This window comes from Ambystoma mexicanum, chromosome 2q (assembly GCF_040938575.1).
Source record: "Ambystoma mexicanum isolate Mex_15411 chromosome 2q, UKY_AmexF1_1, whole genome shotgun sequence".
Classification (NCBI taxonomy): Eukaryota; Metazoa; Chordata; class Amphibia; order Caudata; family Ambystomatidae; genus Ambystoma; species Ambystoma mexicanum.
Genome location: NC_090924.1, coordinates 539,858,470 through 539,883,323, shown reverse-complemented (window position 1 = coordinate 539,883,323; position 24,854 = coordinate 539,858,470). Strand labels below are relative to the sequence as shown.

The 24,854-nt window shown below is 47.7% G+C and overlaps 1 protein-coding gene across 2 annotated transcripts in view; it reads left to right on the top strand.

The window, feature by feature from the left end:
• Positions 1–24,854, top strand: part of DLEC1 (DLEC1 cilia and flagella associated protein) — a 1,790,999-nt gene that overhangs the window by 1,133,846 nt on the left and 632,299 nt on the right. For both annotated transcript variants that reach the window (XM_069647686.1, XM_069647685.1), the window contains exon 25: positions 11,615–11,800. In XM_069647686.1, the coding sequence (XP_069503787.1) occupies positions 11,615–11,800 (186 nt within the window). The remainder of the gene's footprint in view (positions 1–11,614; positions 11,801–24,854) is intronic.

Genomic DNA, 24,854 nt, shown 5'->3' with positions numbered 1-24,854 from the left:
ATCTCTCTTCTGCCTTTGACACAATCAACCATGTCATCCTGCTCAACCGTCTCCGTGATAACCTGGGTATCACCGGTCACGCCCTGGCGTGGCTGGCTTCTTTCCTCTCTGATTGACCCTCCCAGGTCCAACTTGGGTCCTTCCCCTCTTCTATCTCTATCTCTACCTGTGGTGTTCCCCAGGGATCTAACCTCTCTCCCTGGCTGTTCAACCAATATCTGGACTTCTTGCCCACCGCATTGCTGCTCTCTGCCCCAACTTCCAGTGCTATACGTATGACACTCAGCTCATTTTCAGGCTACCTTTAGCCACCTCTTCTCCTTCACTCATCTCTGACTGTCTGTCTGCTATTCATGGGTGCTGTGCCACCAATGATCTCTGCCTTAAGGCCAGTAAGACTGAGATTCTCTTCATCGGCACACCTGCTCCCTCTTTTCCTGCCACTCTCTGGCCGGCCTCTCTTGGCTCTCTTCCTGCTCCCCCCTGCAAGGCTAAAAACCTTGGGGTCATCTTCGACTCCACACTCTCCTTCTCTCCTCATATCTCTGACATCTCTAAGAAGCCACACTACCAGCTGCACCTCCTAAGAGGTATGCTTCCTTTCCTCTCCTTCCCCCAGAAGCTCACTGTCTCCAGAGCTTTGTTCTCTCTAGGCTGGACTATTGCAAAGAGCCTCTTTCTAAATCTGCCTGCTTCTACTCTCCGCCCTCTGCAACTCACCCAGAACAGGACTGCGATCAAGCCCAGGGATCGTATCTCTCCAGGACTGAGAAATCTGCACAGTCTCCCAGTGGCTGAAAGGATTAAGTTCAAAACCCTCTGAATTGTCCACAAGGCCTTCTGGGGTCTGGGGCCTCAATACCTTTAACTCTCTCTTCCTAGATATCTTCCTTCTCGAGCTCTTCGCACATCCGCCTCCAACTCCCTCAGGGTCAGACGCTTCTCCAAGCAACAATTTGGTGGTAGATCTCTTTCCTCGGCTCAGGCCTCCCTCTGGAACAGCCTCCCTGCCTCCCTGAAACTTGAGGATAACAATCTCTGGTTCTGGAAGCACCTTAAAACCTTCCTCTTTGCTTCTGCTTTCTCTCCACCTCTCCCCTGCTGAATTCCTGGCTGTAACTGAAACTGCACTGGTTACCTGGCCACCCTTCTGATCTGGGGCCCATGCCCCCACCAGTTGCATACCTGCACTGCCTCCCTGGCAACCCCCGCACCTGGGGACTGTTTTTCTGTATCCCTACAGTCCCTACCAGCACTTATGTCTGCACTTACCTTGCACTTGTCACCAGCTGGCCGTATCTTTTATTTATCTTATTTATTCTATTATCCCATGTATTGCACTTTCCCCTGCCCCTTCCCCCCGCACTTTTCCCTTTCCCCCTTCCCATGCACGATCTGAATGACACCTGGCCTAGTAAGATCGTTGTCTGTCATCCCTCTGTTGCCCCTCCCTTGCCTCGTCACGCCTTGAAATATTTGTGTACAGGCGCATTATAAATGCCATATCATATCATAGCCTATATCCGAATCGAAGATCCGCTTCTCTGAAGAACGCCTCCCCCATCCCTCTGCAGCTACAGTCGGTTACGCCCTCTCAACAACTTGTGGCTATCCCAATTCCGACAGTTCGATTTTCCTCAGGCACCATGCACCTCTTGAGTCCTGTTGCTGGCATTTCAAAACTATGTCCCAGTCTCTGAGGAATTTCTGGTGGTCCCCCTGAATAGAATAGGTCACCCATTCCAGTGCTACAAAATTCCAAACCTTTCCGACCCATTCGTGCTCAGGGAGTGTTTCCTTCTCTTTCCATTTCTGGGCCGCTACCAATGTTGCTGCCACTATCAGAATGGCATAGGCTTTTTGACGGTGGAGTTTTCAGCACCCCCCCAGTCCCAATATGGCCATCCCTATGTTGACCATCCATGGAATCCCAAAGATACTGACCAATACTGCCCAGATCTTGTCGCAGTATGGCTGGATGGATGGGCAATCCCACTAAACGTCTTTCCATGACCCCTCCCCCCCCACAATCTCTCCAGCAGGTTGCTGGCACTGGTGGGTAGAAATATATGCATTTGTTCTGGGGTGGGATGCCATTGAACCATCCGCTTCACCCACATTTCTTGTATCTGGATGGCATGTGAGTTTGGGAATACGTGCCCATAGCTGAGACCACTGATCTGCCTCAATAGGTTGCCCCACTGATGTCTCCCACTGATCCATATAGTGTCATCTCCGATGTTTCTCCCCCTCTTTCTAGCCCTATGGATTGCTCCCACTGTGTGCTTGTCCCCTGCTTCTGTGGTTCCAAACTTTTTAAAGATGGTGAATTCCCTGGTGGCTGCTAATCTAACCTCTGGATTCATCAGCCAGTGCCTCAATTGTAAATAGCCAAACCAAAATCGTACTGGACAAAGGTCTTCAATTCCTGCCCCGAGAACATGTCTCTTAACTTACAGCATCCCCCCTTCAGCCAATTGCTGAAGCTACCCGCTCTCATGCTAGGCGTAAACTGGGGGTTCCCAAACAGTGGAGTCAGCGGGGAAGGTGGTCAAACCGGCCCTGCTCACCAGTTCATCCTATGAGTCTCACACCAGGGCCCCAATTTCGCTACAGTACATGTTTGTAGGCCTGTCCACCCCCCACCCCTCCCCCATCCTGGTCTCCACAACACCTCTTCCAGTGGGGCTCCTACTACCGCCCTGTCCATTTGCCTCCAACTCTTTGTATAGTCGTCCTTAAACCAGTCCCTAATGACCCTTATCTGTGATGTGAGATAGTATGCCCTGAAGTCCAGGACTCCCAGACCCCCTCTGTACCTAGATGCACTTAGTGTCTGCATTGCTACCGTGGGTCTCTTGTGGCTCCATATAAACACCCCTATGTATTTTTGCAGGGTTCGAAAAAAGGATTTGGGCACGCAGGCAGGGCCATTAAATGATAATAAATTTTGGCAATACTGCAATTTTTTTTACATTAATCCTCCTCAGCCAGTATATAGATAGGAGTTCCCAGTCGTTCAGCAGCCTTCAAAATTGTTCCACTAAGGGCGGATAGTTAGCCTGGTATAATGTCCCTATAGGTTTGGTGATCAGCACTCCCCGATATTTAATGGCGTCATAAGCCCAATTGTACAGGAGGGTGTCCCTCAGTTCCTGCACCTTGTCTGGCAGAACTGTCCGGTTCGACACCTCCGACATGTGAGCGTTTATTTTTAACCCTGCCACCTCCCCAAAGCAATGCAGTTCCCGGTCGTTTCCCGGAAACATCTTAACTGGTTCAGTAATAGCATATCGTCCACTGCGACTTTCTGCTCCTCACCTCCGAAGGAGATTCCCTTCATTTCCTGGGAAGTTTTGACGCTTGCCAGCGGAGGTTCTAAGTGAATGGTGTATAGTAGCAGGAAGAGATGGCACCCCTATTTCGTGCCTCTTGAGAACGGGATCCCCTTGGAAAGTTACCTGTTAATTGTCAATCACAAAGAAGGCTTACGAAAGTTGACTCTTATCTTAGAGAGGAAATTGGGTCCACATCCCATCTCTCCATGGTGTAAAATAGGAACGGCCACTTGACCCTGTCGAATGCCTTCTCGGCATCTAGGGCTAGAATAAGTGCCGGGACCCTGGCTTTGTTGACCTTTTCTATGAGATGACAGACCCTTTGAGTGTTGTCTGAAGTCTGCCTATGCTTGATGAAACCCGATTGAAGAGGGTCGATGAGCTTTGGAAGGAGCCTTTCTAATCGATTCGCCAGCACTTTTGTGTATATCTTTGCGTCTGTATTGATGAGGGCGATCAGTCTATATGACCCGCACAAAGTAACATCTTTCCCTGGCTTGGGCAGCAACATCACCTTGGCTTCCTCCATCAATGAGGTGACGCCTCCTGACCCCAAAGAGGTTTCGAGTTGGACTAAGTGAGGGATAAGAATTTCTCTAAAAGATTTGTAGAAACTTGCTGTGTACCCATCAGGGCCCGCAGCTTTCCCCATTGGTAAAGCTGTTATTGCTGCCCTTACCTCCTCGGGTGTAATGACGCCCTTCATTTCCTCTTTCTTGCGTGGTAATTTTAAGCAGTAGGCAGGTATTCCTTTGGGGCCTGCTCTGTGGGGGCTTCTGTCTTGTATAGGGAGGAGTAGCAATCTGTGAATACCTACATTATATCTGGTAGCGCTGAGCTTTCCTTTCCCTTCCTGTTATAATTTTTTAGGATAGTCCTTGACTTTTCTTTTCCCCTTACCATTCTTGCCAGTAGGCGGTCTGCTTTGTTGGCTTTAATGTATTACCTCTGTTTGAGGTGGATCAGAGAGCATTCGGCTGCCCTTGTTTGTAAGACATCCAATTGACCCCTGACTAACCGTTATTCCCACAAACCTTACTCCCTGTGCCGTCCACCGTTTGGGCCATTACTTGTTTTAGCCTGGACTGTAATTCCTTTTCCAAGTGCCCTAGTTGATTAGCGAGCTGAGATTTTAGCGTTATAAGCATCCCCAAGCACTTGCTGGCTTACCTCTCCTGAATTGTTGTTTGAAAAATACTCTTGGATTGTATCCCTCACCTCTTCATGCAGGACCTCGTCTTTCAGGATATGCCTTGGATAACTCTATCTCCACAGGACCGGTGCACTTTGCCCCATGTCTATGGGTATTGTTATAGGCGCATGGTCAGCCAAAGCGATCACTCCCACTTCGATCTCTTTCATCTTTCCCAACAATGACCTTGACACCCAAACATAGTCTATCCTCCAGACTGTTCTATGTACGTGGGAATGATAAGTGTAGACTTTTGCTTCCCACCTCTCTCTTCCCTCCACCTGTCCACCAACGCGAACTGCACCATTCGTTCCTTCAGCGCTGCCGAGGGCTTACCTTGTTTATGGAAGACCTTCACGCGCCTGTCCTCATTGGGATCCCATGCCAAGTTAAAGTGCCCTACTAGCATTTTTCAACCTTTGGCGAATACCTCTAATTTAGATAGAGTTGCTTTGATAAACCCATCTTGCCCCGTGTTGGGGGCATAGATGACAGCAAATGTATATGTTCCCCTTCCCCATTGAAAAGATATTGGCAAGTGCCTACCTTCTGAATCTCTTTCTGTAGCAATGATTTGGAAGACCAGGGAATCCCGGATAGTTATTAACACCCCCCACACCCTGTTTTCCCTGGTGCATTAGATTGATATACTTGGCTTTATCCCCTGATTTTCACTTTGTGTTTATTTTACCTATGGTTGTGTGCCATTTGGAGGGCTACAAATCCCGGCCTCTCCCACCCCAGGTATTGCTCTACCTTCTTCCTTTTCACTAGGGAATTTATTCCCCTAATAATCAGGGAGGTAACATTAAGCATTTCCCTTTTACCCATGGTCGTCTCATGGACCTATGGGACTCTCCTGGAATGGGTAGCCAACGACCATGTCCCCCGTCCCCCTCCCTCCCCTCTCTGGGCAGGCTCAACCAGCCTTTAGCTCCCCCCGACCATCCACCTCGGGAGTTAAGCCTTTGCAACAACCCAGAGTGAACTTGTGCGGGTCCCTCCTGACCCATGTAAATATTCCAAAATAGCCTACCCCCCTCTCTCTCACCCCTGTTACCTACCCCAAAACCTTCTCCTCCAAGCTGATTACTCTTCTGTTTCTATAGGCCCCCATCCTCAATGGGGCGGACTTGTGTCAGCGGAGAGAACAGCCTCTTCCCCCTCCCGCCCAGCATCAGGGAGCCAGGCCGGACCACTCGGGCCGCTTGTTCTTTGACCCTTAGTCGTGAACTTCATCCATTCTCCCAGTTTCCTCTTAATCAGCCCCCTCGTTGGCCTCTGGTTCTGCATAGAAGCCACCTCCTCATCAATCTGCAAGATCCTCATTCCTTCGCAGATGGTGATCCGGCATTTCCTCCCTTCCCACTCAATTAGGAGGCCAAAGGGAAAGGTCCATCTGTATTGTATTTCCTCTTTCCTCAGCTCCCGTACCACCGGGTCCATCATCCATCGCTTAGTCGGGGTGATTTGCGCCAGGTCTTGGAAGAGTTGTGTTTCTGACCCATTGTATGTAATCGCTGTGACCTTTCTTGCCACCGCCAACACTCTCTTTTTGCTCATAATTGTGCAGAGCGACCAACACGTCTCTAGGTCTTGCTTCCGGTTCACCCCTCTTCGTGCCCACGCTGTGTATACAGTCCACTTTTATTGCTGAGCCATCCTCCACTTCCAACAAGTCGGCAAACACCTGCTTGCCCATTAAGCACAGTTCCCTGTACCCTAGCGCCTCCACCAAACCTTTTATTCTTATATTTTACCTCCTGGTTTTCGAGATCCTCAGTCTGTATTTCGAGGTTCTGCGTGACCCTCAATAGGTGCTCCACCAATTCATCAATCTTTCTTGTGTCTTCTGCTACTTCTTGTAGCACGTTCTCAGTGGAGTCGACCCTTTCCTCTAACTTTATCATGTCCCCCTTCACCTCTTGCAGCACTATTGAAAGGTCTTCTCTCATCCTATCCATTTACGTTTGGATAGTGTTTTCAATTTTGTCCCCAGAGTCCTGGAAGCACTGGCACAGGACCTCCTGGGTGACTCTTGGTTCCCCTTCTCTGCTGACATTCCAGGGTCTTGGTCCCTCTTGATCAGGGGCTCCTCATCCTTGCCCCTCAGTCTCTGTAAATTGCCCTCCTGAGTTTTCTTCACCGACTTAGTTGGGTTTTGCATGTCCTTACCCTTGTTTTTGGACATTTTGGGCCTTGGTACCAGACAACCGGGGCTCCACTTGGAGGAAGCTCTGTCTGGTCGGCCCTTCGAAGGGTCCAGGGGGCACTTGCAGGGTCATTCCGAAGATCAGCGCCTAACGACTTCAGCACCCTTTACCCTGCAGGGTTGGGCAATCTCCTCTCCCCTGGTGTCTTTGTCGGGGTCCTCTCACTCCTTGCTCCTGGCTGGGGTCCTCCCTGCTCCAGCCAAGTTGCTGCCTTTCCCCCTAGCCAATTTTCCGTAGCACCATAGAGTGGTCCAGTACTGTCGTGTCCTTTTCCTCTTTTGATAGGTTCTCCTTTCGTTCTCCTGTCCCCGGGTTCGGGTCATCTGTAGTGATGTTCCTGGCACCACCCCCAAACTGAGGGTTTCTCCTGCAGGCCTTTACTCAATTCACCAATGTCTTACTGTGTCGCTGTGAGGTCTATACCAGGAGAGCCAAGCTCTTTTGGTGGCCTGGGCCCCCTCCGCCCTTCCTGCGCCCTCCTCTTCCTCTTCTAATGCCTTATTTATTTTTTACATTTATATAGCGCACATACAGCCCAAAGGCATTGTGGCACTGTTACTTGTGGCAATCTTAGTTACAAAGGGAGTTACATACTGGCCTTGGCCAGTTGTGCACTCTTGGACCAAGAGCCATGCGCTGGATAGCCCGTAGGCCACTTCTTATAGTCCCATCTGGGTAGAGGGGCCTTCTCTACACCCCCAACTTTGATCCTTCAGTGTGCTACAGGGCTTATCTCAGGCCTTTTACCTTATCTCACCGGCATTCGGCTTCTGCTTATGGTCCCTCAGCCTCCTCCTTTTCGATCAAGGGCTCCTCTCATTCCGTTTCTTGATTCTGCACTTTGGTTCTGCCTCCTCCTCTTTCCCTCTGCTCGGCTAAGCCACGAGGGTAGGGGGGGTCAGCCCACCCGACTTCACCCCTCAGTGCAGGTTAGCCCTTGCTAAAGCCCCAAATCCTTTATACCTGTGAGCCCCGGCGGACCGCTCCAGCCACCACCGGGACTTCTACAGCGGGCTCCCCTCCTTCCTCACTTGCTCGCTGTTGCCAGCGCAGCTGGGTCTTCTGTGGACTCTTTTCCTGGGCCTGCCCCCTCACTGCACTCTGCTGCGGTTGGTGTGCAGCTCATCGAGACCTTTGCCGGCCGCCGGCTTCCCACCTCTGCTCTTGGTCTCCTTGCTCTGTCGCTGGACTCTTTCTCCCGGCCTCACCTTCTGTGTTAGGGTTGCTGCACGCTGGGTCACTTCAACTCTTTGCCGCTGCTAATTACCACACATTCCCCGCCTGGGGAGGACTCTACATGTATTTCTTTATTGATTTAGGTCCCGGGGGTTGGGGGAGCTCTGTGTTTATGCAGCTCTCTCAGCAGTGTGCATCTTGGAATCCTACTCCACACATGACTTTTGACAGTACTGGGATGAGAAAGGGGTGACTAGGAGTAATGCACACCAACATGCACCACTTTGGTACTGAGACGAGGAAGAGGGCCTCAGAAGAGTAGCATTGTGAAGATCAGGCATATCCCGCTAACAAGCCTAACTATAATCAGGCAATTAATGGAAAGGACACACACCTGCAAACCCTTTACACAGCTCAGATGTATAAAACGGGTTTGTGCAGGAGAGGAAAAAGAGATGCTAATGGGAGCAGTTGGGAGCCGTGCTACAGCCATAGAAGCACACCGAGGACCGGAGCAGCTGAGGGCCCGGGCAAGTGCGAGGTTGGAGCAGGAGGTCCGTGGTGCAGGGGCGAGGAACAGGAAGGAGACCAAATGCGGGGTCGGCCTCCATTCCAACTAAGGAACTGCTAATTCTTGCGTGGCACTGCAAGACACAAGAGTTTCTGAGGGGCAGAGTGAATCCCCCTGGATGGAAGTCGTCAAGTTTGTGGCCTGCACGGTGCAGAGGAAGACTTCCAAGTGAGCCGGTGAGTTTTTCAGAGTGCGGTCCCGGGGTTACTGTAACTGCGGCCTTCGGGAAGAGAAATGCTATTGTTATGAGGCCCAAGACTGATATAATGTAACGGAGTGTTCGTGTGCCTTGTTAAAGAAATAAGCACGTTATCGAAAGCCTCCAAATGTTATGAATTCTTCCTTTGTGAACTAATTAGGATTGTTGAAGTGGTTGCATGCCTGACGGAACGTTTTCAAAAGTCTTCAACAATGCAATGAAAGTACTGAAAACAACATAGATTGAATATCAAATTAGTGCACATTGAATACTGAATTAAAAGGAAGTGTAAAGGAAGTGAGTGCATATTGAATACCGAACCAAAAGGGAAGTTTGACTTTCAACTAAACCAGTAAAACGCTGAATGCAAAGTGTATGTAGCAGAAGGAACATGTTCAACCCTTAAAACTGAATACAATTATGCTACATAATACTGTATTAAACTATGAGCTACAATTACATGATTGTTGCACTATAAAGAAAGTCTATACACAGTGAACCACAAGAAGTGAGTGAAGGTTGCCAAGGCTGCCACTTGAAAAGGGGTGTGTGGAACATGGTAGAAGAACGACGGGCAGCCAAGGAGAAGCCAGAGGAGCCCAAAGAGCACTCCCTAAATCCACATAAGAATAAAAGGAAGCATGTCAAAGTAAATGATGCACAGGTGTATGTTCCAAGGAACCTGTGTGAGATGTGGAAGTCTTGAGGAAGGGAACCCTGAGGCTTGGCAAGTGTCCTAGGATTGAAATGCCAAGACTCCCTCTTTTGTTCGGATTGTTGGGTTTGAAACTTGGGGAAGGTAACCTCAGGAGTGACTTTGAATTATATTGCCTTTTGAACTAGAGAAAGGTAAACCTCAAGACTTTTGTTTATGGAACTTTCTTATGCTGGGGAAGGGTAGCTGAGAGGATGCTGTGAGCTGGAAGAAGCTCAGAACTTTAAGTTGAACACTGTTTATTTTGACTTTGACATCCCTACACATTGGTTTGTTCTAGTTGTGAGGGCAATAATAGGTGTTGGACATGGTCAGACTATTAAGTTGAACTCTTTGACTCACTTTCCTTAGTTTCGTTCAGGCAGGGAAATCCCACCTTAGCATACGGCAAGTTAGGCGTTCAACAAGCCTGACATTTAAGTTAATAAATATCTTTTGTTTGAATTCTAAGTCTGTTGTCTGTGTCGTGCTTCATGATGCCTTCACAGGACCACCAGACACCATCAAAGATAAATGTGAGAGTACATAACACCGACTAGTAGCCATGCTTGGAAGTTCTGAGCCACTGAGCAATGCATTGTGGGTATGCAAATGAGCTCCAAAGCAGACAGTTATGATCTGTGTGGGAAATGTTTCTTTATCTTATATGGTATCACTATTTTGCACATGGCCTTGTCAACCCATAGCAAACAGCTCTCAAGGATGCCGATAATCAGACACATTTCACCCTCATTGGGGATCATCTGTGTTGTGCAGTCGAACATCCTTGTGATTGAAGCATTGGGCATGTTTACCAAACACTAGCAAAGTGATGGTGGGTTTGAAAATATGTATGAAAAAAACCCTTCTGCCTGAAATGTGAGAGTAGGCAATTTCCTCTAACAAGCACATGCACTTTGCTGTCCCTTCACCAAGTAACCGTGTGCGGATGTTTAGCTCACTGATGTTCCCCATGATCAGTGTGTCAGGGAAGGAGAGGCCGAAAATGTGATGGAGAAGAAGTTGGGGGGAAAAGAGGAAAGAATGAAAGAAAATAGATCAAGATAGACAGTAGATAGAGAGAATTCATGAAGAGAAGCAGGTTACAGGGATGGAGTGAAATGACAGAATAGCAAAAATAAAAGTGACACATTTTCACGTGAATATATCCCAACCTACAGAACCCACCCGGTTGCATGCCATAAACTAAACCCTTGGTAGAAAAATGCAAAGCTTGCTAGTTTTCTTCACCCAGGTACCACAAATACCCCTGAATGGCCAGACAACAGAAAACCGTGTTAAGAGTGCACTTCCTGTGGATGCTAATGGGGTTACTGTGTCCAGTAAAAGCAAGAATCTTTAACACATGCCTTTACCTGGTGTGCTTTTGATGTACCAAATACAATAAATTCCAGGGAGCACACATTTCTGTGACGTAGGATTTCCTTGGAGGTCTCCTTTGAAGGCTCCCACATTCAAGATGTTGTACATAAGTGTGGGGATTCAGTTGTATAGAAAATATTTGCATTAAACTGACAAAGTAATGTGCTGTGTAACAATTGCAAAGCGTGAAAGAAACCTTCAGTAACCTTTAATTTGTGCCCCTAATTTGTTTTTGATTTATTAATTATCACACAAAGGCTCTTTTCAATTTCAATTGATTTTTAATTTCGTCTTCAGTTTGTGCAATTGAATGTTACTTCACATCTCTCATTCCGATTTGGAAAACAATTTGTATTCACATGTCCCTTGATTTAATGTTACTTCACATCGCCCTCTTTCTTTGAAAATTGCTCAAGTTTTTCGAATAGTGTCCTCAAAGATTGAATGTTGGAATTGGTTGAATTTCCTGTTTGTGGTTGTATTCCCAAAAAGAGATGTTCAGCCTCTTCTTCTCTTGATTTAAATTGATTAGGCATTGTTTTTGAGCTGTTCATCAAATGTGTGAATCTTTGAATGCATTTGAATCACTGGAGCTACACTCTGCCTCAGTTGCGTATGAAACACTTTGGAACTAGATATGCAGCCTTTGAGCAGCTGATGGTAGGGGCAGCCCCTACGAAACAAACAATTAGCTACCAAGTAGACTGGCCATCAGCTTCCCAAAGGCCAGCATATCCAATTGCCAAGCGTGCTTCCACCCTACAATACACGTTCCTTTGGCTTACCTCTTCAACTAGTTGTTTTTCACCATTGATTGCCAGCCTAATTTTCTTATTTGTTTCTCCTAGAATGGTGCTATTCTCTTCAAACCCTCACGATCTTCTTTTGGATTTTGGCTCCGAGGTGGCTCTGCAGAGCACGGTCACATGCCAGCTTGTGCTCACCAATCACACATCGATATCGGCATCATTCATGCTAGAGGTCACCTATTTTAGTGGTTCTCCGCAAGCCTCTAGCAAACCAGTTTCCAGCCAGTGAGTGCTCATGTATTTGTATTTGTTGACTGTATTATATTGTGGGATGTCACAGCTACAAAGAATTGAGTTACCACAAGATGCTGCTTAAGGACAAAGCAATCTTTTCATGCTCTCTCTTTAACATGGTGCTGAGGAGTGATGGTATTTTCCTTGACCTTCAGCACAACCCAAAGCAGGTGTGATAAGAGTTGTGCAACTTGGAATGGGGATGTGGTCAACATAGAATCCCAGTGGACATGTTCAGTTCTCCTGGCGTAGTCAACTTGTCACTCTCCACATATTTTTGGCCTTCAACTTCCATGAACCCCCGCCCCAACCCAGAATATACTGACTGGGGCTGATAGGAACTGTGGGCCAAAACATCTATAGTTTGAGAAATTGGCTACCAGTGGGGGTCTAAACCATTCCGAGGCTGTGTTAACAAAATGGGGGGTACTTTTCTAATGTGGTAGAAGGAAGGTGAAATGTGGGGTCTCAGGGACGCTAGGTTTGTGTGGGTTGACTTTGCTTCTCTCCTGATTGATTAACATTGTTTTCAATAGTGTTAACAATGTTTCCTGTTGGTCACTAGAAAGCTTTGCAAAACTTTGAATAAAGAGTTGGGCGTATAGAGAGGATGGAAGCCCATATGACATGTTCTGCTTTATATTCAAAATATCAATTCCCCGAACATGGATTCTTTCGACCTCTAAAATGCAGAGAAATTGCTCTTTCTGTCCTAAAATCGTTTATTCATTTTTGAATGTCTTATGTTCCTTTCTTTCCATCTCCCTCCTTTCTCTCTTTGCCCTTTACTATTTACACCCGGGGCTGCATTTGATTTGGTTTTACAATTTCAGTGCAAAATACATGAACTTTGGCAGAGCAATAATTTTGTGACAATTTCCCGCCCTTACGCTGCACGCTTTCTGGAAACTGCAAACCCATCTAGACTGGTAGTTATTGGAGTAATAAGGTTATCCGTGCAGTGCTGCACTGTACACGCACATGTCCCATAATTCAGCAGGGGAACCAATGTTCTACAAATCCCAAGACCACTATGAGTGCTATACGTTGAACTAAAACTTGTATTTCCTTTAAAAGTGTGTGGAGGAAGGAGGCTATACATGCCTAAAGAAATTAGGATGTTCACATCGATAGGCACAAAAACAAGTAATTGGGGCCAAAAGTATGTGTTCTTGAAAGTCGGTATGCAATCCCAATATTGGAGTATTTTCCACTTGTTGTGTCAACCAGATGTACCGACCTAGAAAGAGTAGAGTGGGTAGAATTGGAAAGACGCATTTGTAAAGCCAGTAGCTTTGGCTTTTGTGTATGCATGGCTGCCACAGGGCTTGGTGAGGCTCTGTTGCTCTTTTTGCACTGCTCCAGCGTCACTGCGAATAAGGGACGTGAAAACTCTCCCTTTGTGTTTGTGTGGAGGGCATAGCTATATTGATGAGGATATCTGGATGTGGCAGGCCTAAGCTCAAATGTTTCTGTTGGCCAATTGCACTTACCATTTAAAGATTGTCAGGGTAAATCTGGAGACTAAACAAAGTGAAAATCTATCAAAGAACGTGTCGTGGTCGCCCAGCCTATATCATTTTCCATCAGTATCATAGGGTCTTGTACACTCCAGTCAGATTAACTCTGTGAACGTTGTTGCTAATGTGAGTTGCATTATGACATTTCCATCACCCTCTACCAGAACCCTTCATTATTTCTCACCTGTTTGACTTTATCTAATGTGCTACATTCCCTAAGGTACAACTGGAGAGTAGTCTTTTATGTAGGCCAGGCAGACTGGATGCCCGAGAGCCAGAACTTCAACTTGATTATTTTATGGTTCATGGGCTTACCATTTTGTGCAACAATCCATGTTTTGATTTTACTCTGGCCAATATTTTCAAATATCCATGTAGAATAGTTGGTATTAAATCATTTTTTGTATGACTCCTGACTCCCCCGGCTTCTAAGTGCTGTGAAAATAGTTGTGATTACTACAAACTGTAATGGTACTTTGTCTGTCAACCAGTGATTCAAGAGGGGCTGATTCAGCCCTACTGAAAAATTAACTTGGAAAGTGCAGACTTGCACATGTCAGAGTTGAGCTTTTAACTCACTGGGCTATCCAATCATGACACAGTATGCTGTTTAATGAACTGTGCAGTTAAAAAAGAAACATTTATTAGGACATCTACCCACCACCCTCTCCTGTCCCCTGCAGTTCTAAAGGTAACAGTACTATTATCACATCTACTAGTGGACCTTGACATAGTATTCCTGCTTCGAAGCACTGTAATAATTAGTGTTATATTAATAAGAAATCTAAGCCCAAGAGCCCATGCATTATCAAATGCTGTGGTATGCACCTTTAAGGAGAAATGGCTGGTATGGTAGCTCAGCATTTTACAGGCTCACACCTGGGGTCTATGTGTGGTCTCCAGATTACAGGTTTGAATCCTAGCATGGTCTACTCGACCTTAAACCCTTCTGAGGTCTACAAATGTATTATTTTTGGTTGCCAGTTAGTAATAATTTTATATAAGAGCGTTTTATTTATGCTTTGGCAAAAGTGCTGTGTAAGTAATGGCTTATTATAAATGACCCTGGGGGCAGCTGTTTGAGGGAGCACCACATGTGGGCAGGCGACCCTCAGGGGGATGATTCAGTGTCATCAGAGCCAGTCACATACTCCCATTGCCTTTTAGGGATGTTCCCTCCCCTCCTCTTCCCTTGATGGCATATTGTAACACTCTCCCTGAACCACTGGCCAAATCTACTTCCAGTTTTCCCCAATATTCCCCAAATAGTTTATTAACAACTAAGATGAGAAGTAAGCAGGGAGCAACAGTAAGTACTCAATAAGATCCAACTTCAACTTCCCCAATATCACAACTATATAACTGAGATGAGGAAGAGGCGGGGAACAGTGATGATTACTCCCAATGAGGTTCATTGTAAACTTCCTCAACATCGCCCAAGAAACAGTCCAACTGAGATAAAAAAGAGTCGATGAGTAATGATTACTCACCACGAGAACCATGGGCATCGGTCTAGTCGCTGGGAAAATACAATTGGGCCGACAAGGTTTAAAATCATGCCAGGAAAAGAAGCATGGAGTTATCCAGCTCACGGTCAAGCAAGGTACCTTCTTCTTCTTCTTAATTATCGGATGCGTGGGCAGCGGCGGTGCAAGAGCCCGGACAGCTATGAGGTGCGAGAATGCAGTGCGGAGAACAACACGTTTTGGAGAAACTCGCAGAAACCAGAGCAGAGCACGAGGAAGCAAGTCATGCTTCCTGAAGGCTGCAGAGGCTTGGATGCCGTCCAGAGGACAGACTCCTAGCGGAGACGCCGACTGCAGCAGGAAGAGCCACGGGAGCCGGAGAAAGACCCGACTTTGAGTCAGGAATGCCGAGAAGCCATAAGCAGAAAGCGGATGAGACCAGTAAAAGGTTTGGGACCCTGAAGCACTATCAGGCAGTGTTACGAAGGCCCTAGACATTGGGACTGGGCAGTGGTGCAACCAGGAAGGTCCAAGGGGGGCCACGCCCACCCTTTTAAAAATGCTGCCCCACCCACCGACCCGCCGGCTCCTCTTGGAGTCAATGAATGTGCCACCCCAAGTGACCTTATCCGGCACCCCTATGAAAAATGTCTGGGGGCGCTCCTGGGACTGGGGTCTTGGACCCTCAATACAAACTTGGAAAAGACCAAGGAGGGAAATCGGAGAGAGAGAGACCTTGTGTGTTGATGAAAAGTGTACTGCATGTTTGTAAAACAAGCTGAGTGAACGGATGAAAAATGACTGAACTTACATTGTTGGCAAAATGAGCATATGAGAAGTACCAATCCACATTATTGAAAATATAAGTCTGGGCAGGAGAGTATACAGGCAAAGTCAAGTGTTTTAAAGGAAGTGCATACAAGTCCTGACAGGGAGGTATACCAGGCAAAGTTAACTGTATGGAAAGAAGTGAAGAAGACTATGTCCAAAACCTGGCAGGAGAGTAAACTAAGCAAAGTCCAGTATGTGTGATCACCTGCTGTAGAAAGGAAATATTAAGGAACCACGCCTTTGTGATTCTGAACTGTTGTAAACCTGGAAAAGAACTTGGCAGTGGAGTATACCAGGTGACCTGCGAGTCTGGGACCTGCACCTAATGTGTGATACAATCGTCCAAGGAGAGGACGAAGGCCATTCTGGGCAAGGTGCGGCGCCTGCTAGCCACGAATGTGGCCAGGGTGAGGTCCATCAAGTCCCTCCTCGGGATGATGTCCTCATGCATCTATCTTGTACCCCTTTGCAGACTTTGGATGCGTCCGCTACAGGAGTTCCTCGACGCCCGCTGGTTTCAGGCGACGGGCTGCTTCGAAGACAGGATACCTCTCGACGAGGAGTTCCGTCGGGCGATCCTATGGTGGGGTACCCGTGCACACCTCACTACAGGCACGGACTTTCAAACCCCGGCGTTTCAGGAGACGGTGACGACGGACGCCTCTCTGGAGGGTTGGGGGGCCCACACCGGAGATCACCACGCAAGAGGCCTTTGGCTCCCGGAGGAGAGGTCTCTCCACATCAACATTCTGGAGCTCCGAGCAGTGTTCTGGGCACTCAAGTCGTTCCTTCCGTCCCTCAAGGACAAAGTGGTGAGGATCTTTACCGACAACACCACCACGATGTTCTACATACGGAAGCAGGGGGGCACCAGATCCCCAGCCCTATCCAAGGAGGCCCAGGATCTGTGGCACTGGGCCGTCGCCCAGGGGATGTTTCTGGTTCCCTTCCACTTGGCAGGAATAAAAAACACCATCGCCGACTCACTCAGCAGGGAGCTGCGCTCGTGCCACGAGTGGGAACTACGTCAGGACCAGGTGTATCGGCTCTTTCGACGATGGGGCGAACCCCGGATCGACCTTTTCGCGACGGTCGACGAACTCCAAATGCCAGAGTTTCGCCAGCAGGTTCCCGCAGCCGAGGAGCATGGGCGATGCTTTCTCGTTCCCCTGGGACGGCCTGTTTCTATATGTGTTCCCTCTGTTGCCGTTGCTGCTCCGCCTCATCAACCAGCTCAAGAAGTCCAGGTGCAGAATGATCCTCGTCGCACCGGCGTGGCCGAGTCAGATCTGGTTCCCGGACCTTCTGGACCTGTCAACGTCCCCACCAGTCAAGCTGCCGGCGGACGCGGATCTTCTCTCCAGCGAAGGAGGCGCCATTCTTCATCACGACCCAGAGTCGCTGAACTTGCAGGCCTGGCTCCTGCAGAACTAGAGTTTGGAGGGTACGATATCCCGGCTGACTGCAGATAGGTTCTTGCAAAAGCCAGGGCGTCCTTAACTCTCAAGTGTTACGGTCATAAGTGGAAGAGGTTCTCTGTCTGGTGCTGTGCACAGAAGATTAACCCTCTGCGGATTACGGCCCCTCAAGTACTGCCGTACCTACTGTCGCTGGCCAAAGCTGGACTGGCTCACGCCTCGATCAAAATACATCTGGCTGCCATCTCCCGATATACCAGGACTACGGGACGGGCGTCCTTGTGGTCTCATCGCCTGGTGAAGGAATTTATGAAGGGACTATTCCGATCGTTCCCACCGGTGAAGGCTCCTGCCCCGGCGTGGGAGCTAAATGTGGTGCTGACCAGGCTCATGGGGGCCCCATTCGAGCCTATGCATTAGGCGCCTTTGAAGTTCCTGTCATGGAAGACAGCATTCCTCGTGGCCATCACCTCCGCACGACGAGTGGGAGAGATCCAGGCCCTATCTTGCAAGCCTCCATACTTGACTTTTCATGACACGAGGGTGGTGCTGAGGACGCATCCCTCCTTCATGCCCAAGGTGCCGTCGGACTTCCACCTCAACGAGCTCTTGGTGTTACCAGTTTTCTTCCCATCGCCTTTGACGCCGGCCGAGAGGACTTTGCACTCGCTGGATGTAGCTAGAGCGCTGAAGTTCTATGTGGACCGCACAAAGAGTTTTCGGAAGACATCACAACTGTTTGTGAACTTTGGGTCTGTGAATCAAGGGAAGGCTCTCTCGAAGACTTCCATTTCCAGATGGCTTTCCGGCTGCATCGTGCACTGTCTCCGGTTGGCAAACCGACCGCTGTCCGGCCGTCCGAGAGCCCATTCGACCAGAGCGATCGCTGCTACCACGGCGTTCCTGTCTGGTGTGCCCCTGCTGGACATCTGCAGGGCTGCTACGTGGAGGTCGACGCACACCATCGCAAGATTCTACTGCGTCGATCGGGACTCCAGGGAGGAGTCCAGGGTCGGCCATGCAGTGCTGCGCAACCTGTTCGCCTAAGGTGAGCCTGGTGAGGAGGTAAGAATTGCTTAATGTTGAGTTTTGGATGTAATGCTTAATGTTGAGCCTTTGCCACCTCCCGTGGTTGTGCATGTGTATACTGCTATGTATTCTTTTATTCATGAGCATGTGAATCCATGCCAGACCCCATGCTGGAGAAGGAACAAGTTACTTACCTGTAACTGTTGTTCTCCAGCATGGGTCTGGCATGGATTCACATGCGAACCCTCCCGCCTACCCCTCTGCGGCTCTTCACTTGGTCCTACTGCCACTTTGCGTGCTACCAAATCTGAGGATGGCTGCCAGAGGCGGGGCTTAGGGAGAGGGCAGTCATTGGCTGGGGGCAGTATGACCCAGAGATCAGTGATTGGTTACTACTAAGAAAGACAGATCAGAAACGAAACTGATACTGATTTTTTCTTTACCGAGGATTCCCAGCCTGACGACGGGCAATATTCATGAGCATGTGAATCCATGCCAGACCCATGCTGGAGAACAACAGTTACAGGTAAGTAACTTGTTCCTTGGGCGGTATCCCGGCGCATTTACCACCGGTGTACTGCCCAACTCGTGTTGGAGTCCAATATCCTTTGCACCTTTGAGTTCATTTTAGAGTGTGCGTGCCAGAATAGGATTTCAGACACAGGATGTATTTTTGCTTTGGACATCTTGACAAAGGACAAAGCACAGACACATTAGTTTTGGTTGCGGTAGGGAAACACCTCCTAGATTAGGAATACTGAGGCATTTTCCAAACCCCTTTTCATTTAATAAAAGTTTGTAACCAAAACAATAAGCCATCTGTGTGCGTGCCTGTTTCCTGGCTCCTCACAACACACTGAGAATAATGTCGTAGTCTAAAACTAGTGCCACTTTAAGTATGACTTCTGACACTTTTTCAACTTCAGACATGCCTGTATAGTAATCCTATCCAAGTGTGTCTTTGCTTCTTTGAATCACGATGACACCAATCTACAATTGTTAATTAGACTTGTTCAGTGTTATCAGTGACTGTAAATTCCGCCGAGATATAACTCCTGGACTCGCCACTGTCCTCTTCAGTCCCCCAGCCCATCTAGTGACAATGAACCACAAAAACAAAATACCTACACAATATCTCCCCTCGGCATGCTTCCTCCTGAAAACAGGAAAGGGCGGTTAGAGTGGGCGAGTGGCACAGACAAGAGGAATGTCATAGGTCATGCAGGAAGCAGGCTGTACAGGTGGTTCAAGCAAGCAGCAGAGAATCCAGGTGGCAGAGAGGTAATCTCTCTGTGCATAGCAAAGCAATAAATGGGCACGATGGGAGCGGCAGTCGCACTCCTTTATTTATGTATTATGTGATATAGTTTTACATAAACTTTTCACACAGACATTAACAAAAATTACATATATAAATTCACAATCTCGTGTATAACAGTTACAGATTTCAAATAACCACTAGCATAAAACACCATACATTAAACACCCGGTTGATCTAAAACAACAAACACATTTCATCAGTGAATAAACAATGTAAGAATCTCATAGCAGCAATACAAAATGAGGTCCTCTGTTCACATTACAATTGATGCGAAAGAAAGAGCAAAACTATTTCATCTGCTACAGGCTCAAATTTACAAAACACTTGATTCCGAACATCCACCAGTCTATCACATTTAGTGAATAAGTGTTACAACGTCTCAATCACCTTGTTACAGAGGCGGCATAGTCTTGTTTTTTTGAGTTTTCAACCTTGCACCAAACACGTTGTTCGTTTGAAACAAGTTACATTTCAATCAACATCATATTTCGACATAGTTTTGAGGGATGCTTCTTAAAAAGCATTGTACGACATTAAAAGACTTTGTGTATGTAAAAAGCGAATCTCTATTTAACACCCAATCAAAGTAAAACAATGTTTTCTTAGTGGGAAGAGGTCGGGCCAACAATTCTTCCTCCGATGAGCCTACCTCTCTAATGTCGTAGAGCACAATTCACTCCACTGTGTTAGCACCTGGCAAGAATGAGCTTTCATGATCTCTACAAACAACGTATATAAGGAGCCTGCCGGTGGGACCAAAACACTTCTATACAACTGTAAGCAGCTCCAAGATATACAGGCATTTATACAGATAGAAGTACACGTACATGTCCGATCGCAGGTAGGAGGACCCCTTGGGAGAGGGCCAATGCTTGCTTCCAAATCTTAGCCTCAATTTCAGCCAGTCTCTCTCTACTAAAAATGTTTCAGCATACATTAGTTTGGGGATAATCTTCTGCTGATAATACAGTAGTGCTGGGGATAGAGAGCATTTGCCAAACTTTGTATTTGGGTTACACCAGCCAATTGCTGAATTAGGGACCACAGAAACTGCCTGGAACCCCTGATTGGCTGTTACTACCTCCAGGTATTTAAATGCGTCTACCTTCTCTAGTTTCTGGCCCGCTTATAACCACTGAAAAGAGTTATACCAGAGTTTCCCATTGGTACCTCTTCTGGGATTTATTACTAAGATTTTAGATTTTTCTTTGTTAAGGAGCACATTATTACAGTACTCATGAGCGGCAGATAAGGAACATTGCAAACCAATAGGTGTATAATCAAATAAAACAATATCATCCACAAACAGCAAATACTGAATAAAAACCGAGCCCAATTTTGGTGGATTCGCTATCGTATTAGTTGACAAGTTTAAGATCCAATATGTACATGCTAAAAATAAATGGTGCTAGAAACATATCCCTGTCGTAGGCCTCTGCGGGAAGCAATCCAATTTGTAAAAGTCGGGTCTGGCTCTCAGTATCGTATTCGTATGAAGGTCTATTAACATTTTCTTTTCTTCAAATTTGTATTTTATTGAGGATTTACATCACATACAGCAATCAATTGAGGGTGGGGTCCAAACTGTGGCCCCCCGGAACCAGTTAGGCATTAAAATACTGTAAATTATTTTCCCCCTTCCTTTTTCTTCCTCCGCCATCCCCTCGCCCATCCCTTGGTACAACCTTTCCCCCTTCACAGAGCATATCTTCATAACTTTATGGACATTGACACATTAACATTTCAGTCCTTTGGCTACTGGCCTCCTATTTGGTGAGCAATACACAAGTCCACCGGTCCTTTGTTGAATTATTTGCCTTGCCACCTCGCTTCCGTTTCCCCAACCCTCCAGTCATACCACACGTTTAGAGCCATGCAATCTATGTGTACAAGCCAAATATATTTTGTGATGAATTCAGCCCATTCCATCTCCAGGGGGCTAATCCGTGGATCCCCGCTGTGATTCTTTCCATAGTGTATACATTTTAGCGACATTGTTCCATTCCCTTTTACTTGCAGGGTGCACATTTTTCCATTTAGTAACTATACATTTAGTAGCTATACATGGCCTAGCGGCCAACATTAACGCTGCAGCCATTCTAGGAAATCTAGGAAGTCTTGTGTATTCACCATCCTCCTCCTCCATACCAAACAAGACCAACAAGGGTGATTTGGTTCGGGCTATACCGTCTAAGTCTTCTTTTATCCTCCCCAGGACCTTGCCCCAGAAGATTTGTACCCTCGGGCGCCCCCACCACATATGCCAGTAGTCAGCTTTCTCCTCACACCCTCTCCAACATTTGGGGCTTGTGTTTGGGAACATTTTCGAGAGTCTGACCGGGTCATAATGCCATCTGTGGAGTAGCTTAATGGAGTGGAGTCTGTATTGGCAGGAGATGATTTCTGGGCTACTCCCCTGCAGAGTCTGTCCCAGAGACCCGGATCAATATTGGTTCCCACATCCCATTCCCATCGACCCCTCAGTTGTTCTGTGGAACAGCCACTCGATCCAACCAGGGCCCCATACATTGCCAAAATCAGTCCCCTCGGTTCTATCCTCTTATCTAGAAGTGCTTCAAAGGTTGTGAGGTCCCTTTGTATATTTTCCTTGAGCTCCGTTCCTGTGAGGACCCCTTTTAGTTGTAAATAAGAGAACACCAAGAGCTTGCCTATGCCCATAGCCTCCTCTAGCTCGATTATGGTGATAAAGTTACCCTCCCTCCAGAGCTGTGCTATCCTTAGCCCAGCTTCGTACCATTTCTGAAATCTTTCGGAATTCGGTATCGCGTCCCTCACTCCCGGTATCCAGAGATGCCCCAGAGATGAGGTCCATGTTGTCACACCCCTCATATCCACCCCTTGTCTCCAGACATCCCATAGGGCCTCATTACGACCCCGGCGCTAAACCATGGTGCAATTACCGCCACATTCCAAGGTTGGCGGGGCGGTAATTCCCCATTCACCATGGGCCCTTCCCCATTCCCATTTTTGCCCCATAGGGCTCAATGGGAATGGGGAAGGCGCTAAGTACGGTGCCGCAAATTGCGGCACCGTACTTAGCACCAAGGTCCCTTTGCGGCACCCTACTTTAACGGCTGGTGAAACCAGCCATTAAGTTCGGGTCCCGCAAAGGGACCTCGTAATCAGGCGTTAAGGGTTTAACGGCGCCAACACCTTTTACGGCGCCGTTAAACCCTTAACGCCAGGGTCGTAATGAGGCCCATAGAGTCCCCACAATAGGGTGTTCACGGATTCTACTTGGAAGCTTGTTTCTCGGGATCCATAACCATTTCCCTGTAGGTTATACAGCGCAATCCACTGCAGGTCCCGCTGGGACCGCAGGTCGGGTATTAGGACTCTGACTCTGAGTTGCGCTGCCTTATAATAGAGGTTCATGTCTGGAAGGCCCACTCTCCCTTTCTCCTTGGGTAATACCAATATAGCACTGGGGATCCTCACCTTTTTCCCCTGCCAGAGGAACCCCAGAAGGGCGCTCCGAAGCTCCCGAAGATGGGGAGAATTTGGAACGCATAAAGGATTCTAGGGAGGACCACCATTTTAAGAGCATTGAGGTGACCCAGCCAAGATATTGTTAACTTCTGCCATTTTACAAAGTCCACCTTTATTTCGGTCATCGGGGGCGGGGGGTGAGGGGTGTTTGCCTCGAATATATTCCCAGTGCTCCTTGTGACATTTATGCCCAGATATTTCAGGCTGATATGCATCCCTAGTGCTGTGAACCTTTCCATTTCCCCATCCCTTCTCCTGTCTAAGTGGAAGAGTACTGATTTGGATCTGTTGATTTTCAGTCCCGCCATAGTGCTGTATTGCTCAATCAGTAAGAGCACTGCAGGTAGGGAGTTCAGGGGGTCCCTTATGTGTAGGAACATGTCATCCACATACAGTACAACTTTTTATTCCACCCCCCGACCAAGAATCCTACCACTCCTGAGTCAGCTGTGATCTTTTGGGCGAGAGGTTCTATAGAGAGTGCGAAAAGTGATGGGTAGAGGGGCAGCCCTGCCTAGTTCCCCATCCCAGTTTGAACCACCGTGAGTACCCCCTCATTGACCATGACACATGCTATTGGGGATGCTTAGACCTCCGTTATCCCCCGAAGGAGCCTTTCCCCTATTCCAAACTTTATGAGCACTGCCTTAAGGAATCCCCACTCCATCCTATCAAATGTCTTTTCAGCGTCCACTGACAAGAAGGATGGGACCCCATTCAGCCTTTGTGCTGCGTGAATCAGGTGGAGGGTTTTCCTTATTGTGTACGCTCCCTGCCGGCCCTTAATAAAGCCCACTTGATCCGGGTGGATCAGCCCCGGCATGTACCCTTCCAGTCTAGTCGATAGGATCCAAGTGTATATTTTGGCATCTATGTTCAAGAGGGAGATCGGGCGGTAAGATGCACACCCGTGGGGATTCCTACCCTCCTTATGTATTGCCGTGATGAGCGCCCTGCCAAAGGATTCCGGGGCCTTCCCCGTGCTCAGTATACCGTTGAACAGTTCCGTCATGAATGGTAGTAGGGCGTGGAAAAATGTCTTATAAAACGCTGCTGTGAATCTGTCCTCCCCTGGGTCCTTTCCCAGTGGTAATCTCCCTACTGCATTCTTAATTTCTTCCTCCGTTATGGGGGCCTCTAATACACTAGATTCCGAGGCGGAGAGTTTGGGTAGTTGGATATCCGCCAGGTACCTGTCTATATCGCCCGCTTCGGGTTCCACATCTGATTCATATAATTTCTCATAGTAGGCTGCAAAGGACTCCGAGATCCCTCACATGGGTGGTTCATTTGTCCCTTCCGCACCCTCAGTTACTGTGAACCATCTTTTGGCCCGCTGCCCCCTTAATCTAGCCACCAATAATGCATCCGCTTTATCCCCTTTCTCATAGGATTTTTGTTTCAAGAATTGTGGTTTCTAATTATTTTCTCATCTTCCAGTAAGCGCAGCTCCTGCCTTCTCCCCCTTGCCTCCACTATATATTCCTCTTGTCTCCCTGATGGGTCGTGCACCCTTTTGTCCAATTGTTTTATCTCTTCCCTCTGCCTACCTTTGATTAGTGACTGTTCCCTCTTCTTCCTCGCCCCTTCCCTGATCTGAATCCCTCTCCAAGTGGCTTTCCCAGCTTCCCACACAATGCTTCTCTCGACCCCGCCTGTGTAATTTGTCTTAAAGTATTCCCCAAATCACTTGCTTATCTCAGAGTGGAAAATTGTGTCCCTCCACAGTGATTTGTTACACCTCCATTTAGTACCTCTGGGGTCAAACCCTTCCATTGTAGGTCCACCGTAACCATATCATGGTCGGACCAGGAAATCGGGATGACTGTCGAGCCCTGTGCTTCTTCCCACAGGTCTCTAGAATTATAGATGTAATCTATTCTGGTATATGTTCCGTGTGGGGGTTAGTAGAAAGTATAGCCCCTTTCACGCGGGTGGAAGTGTCGCCAT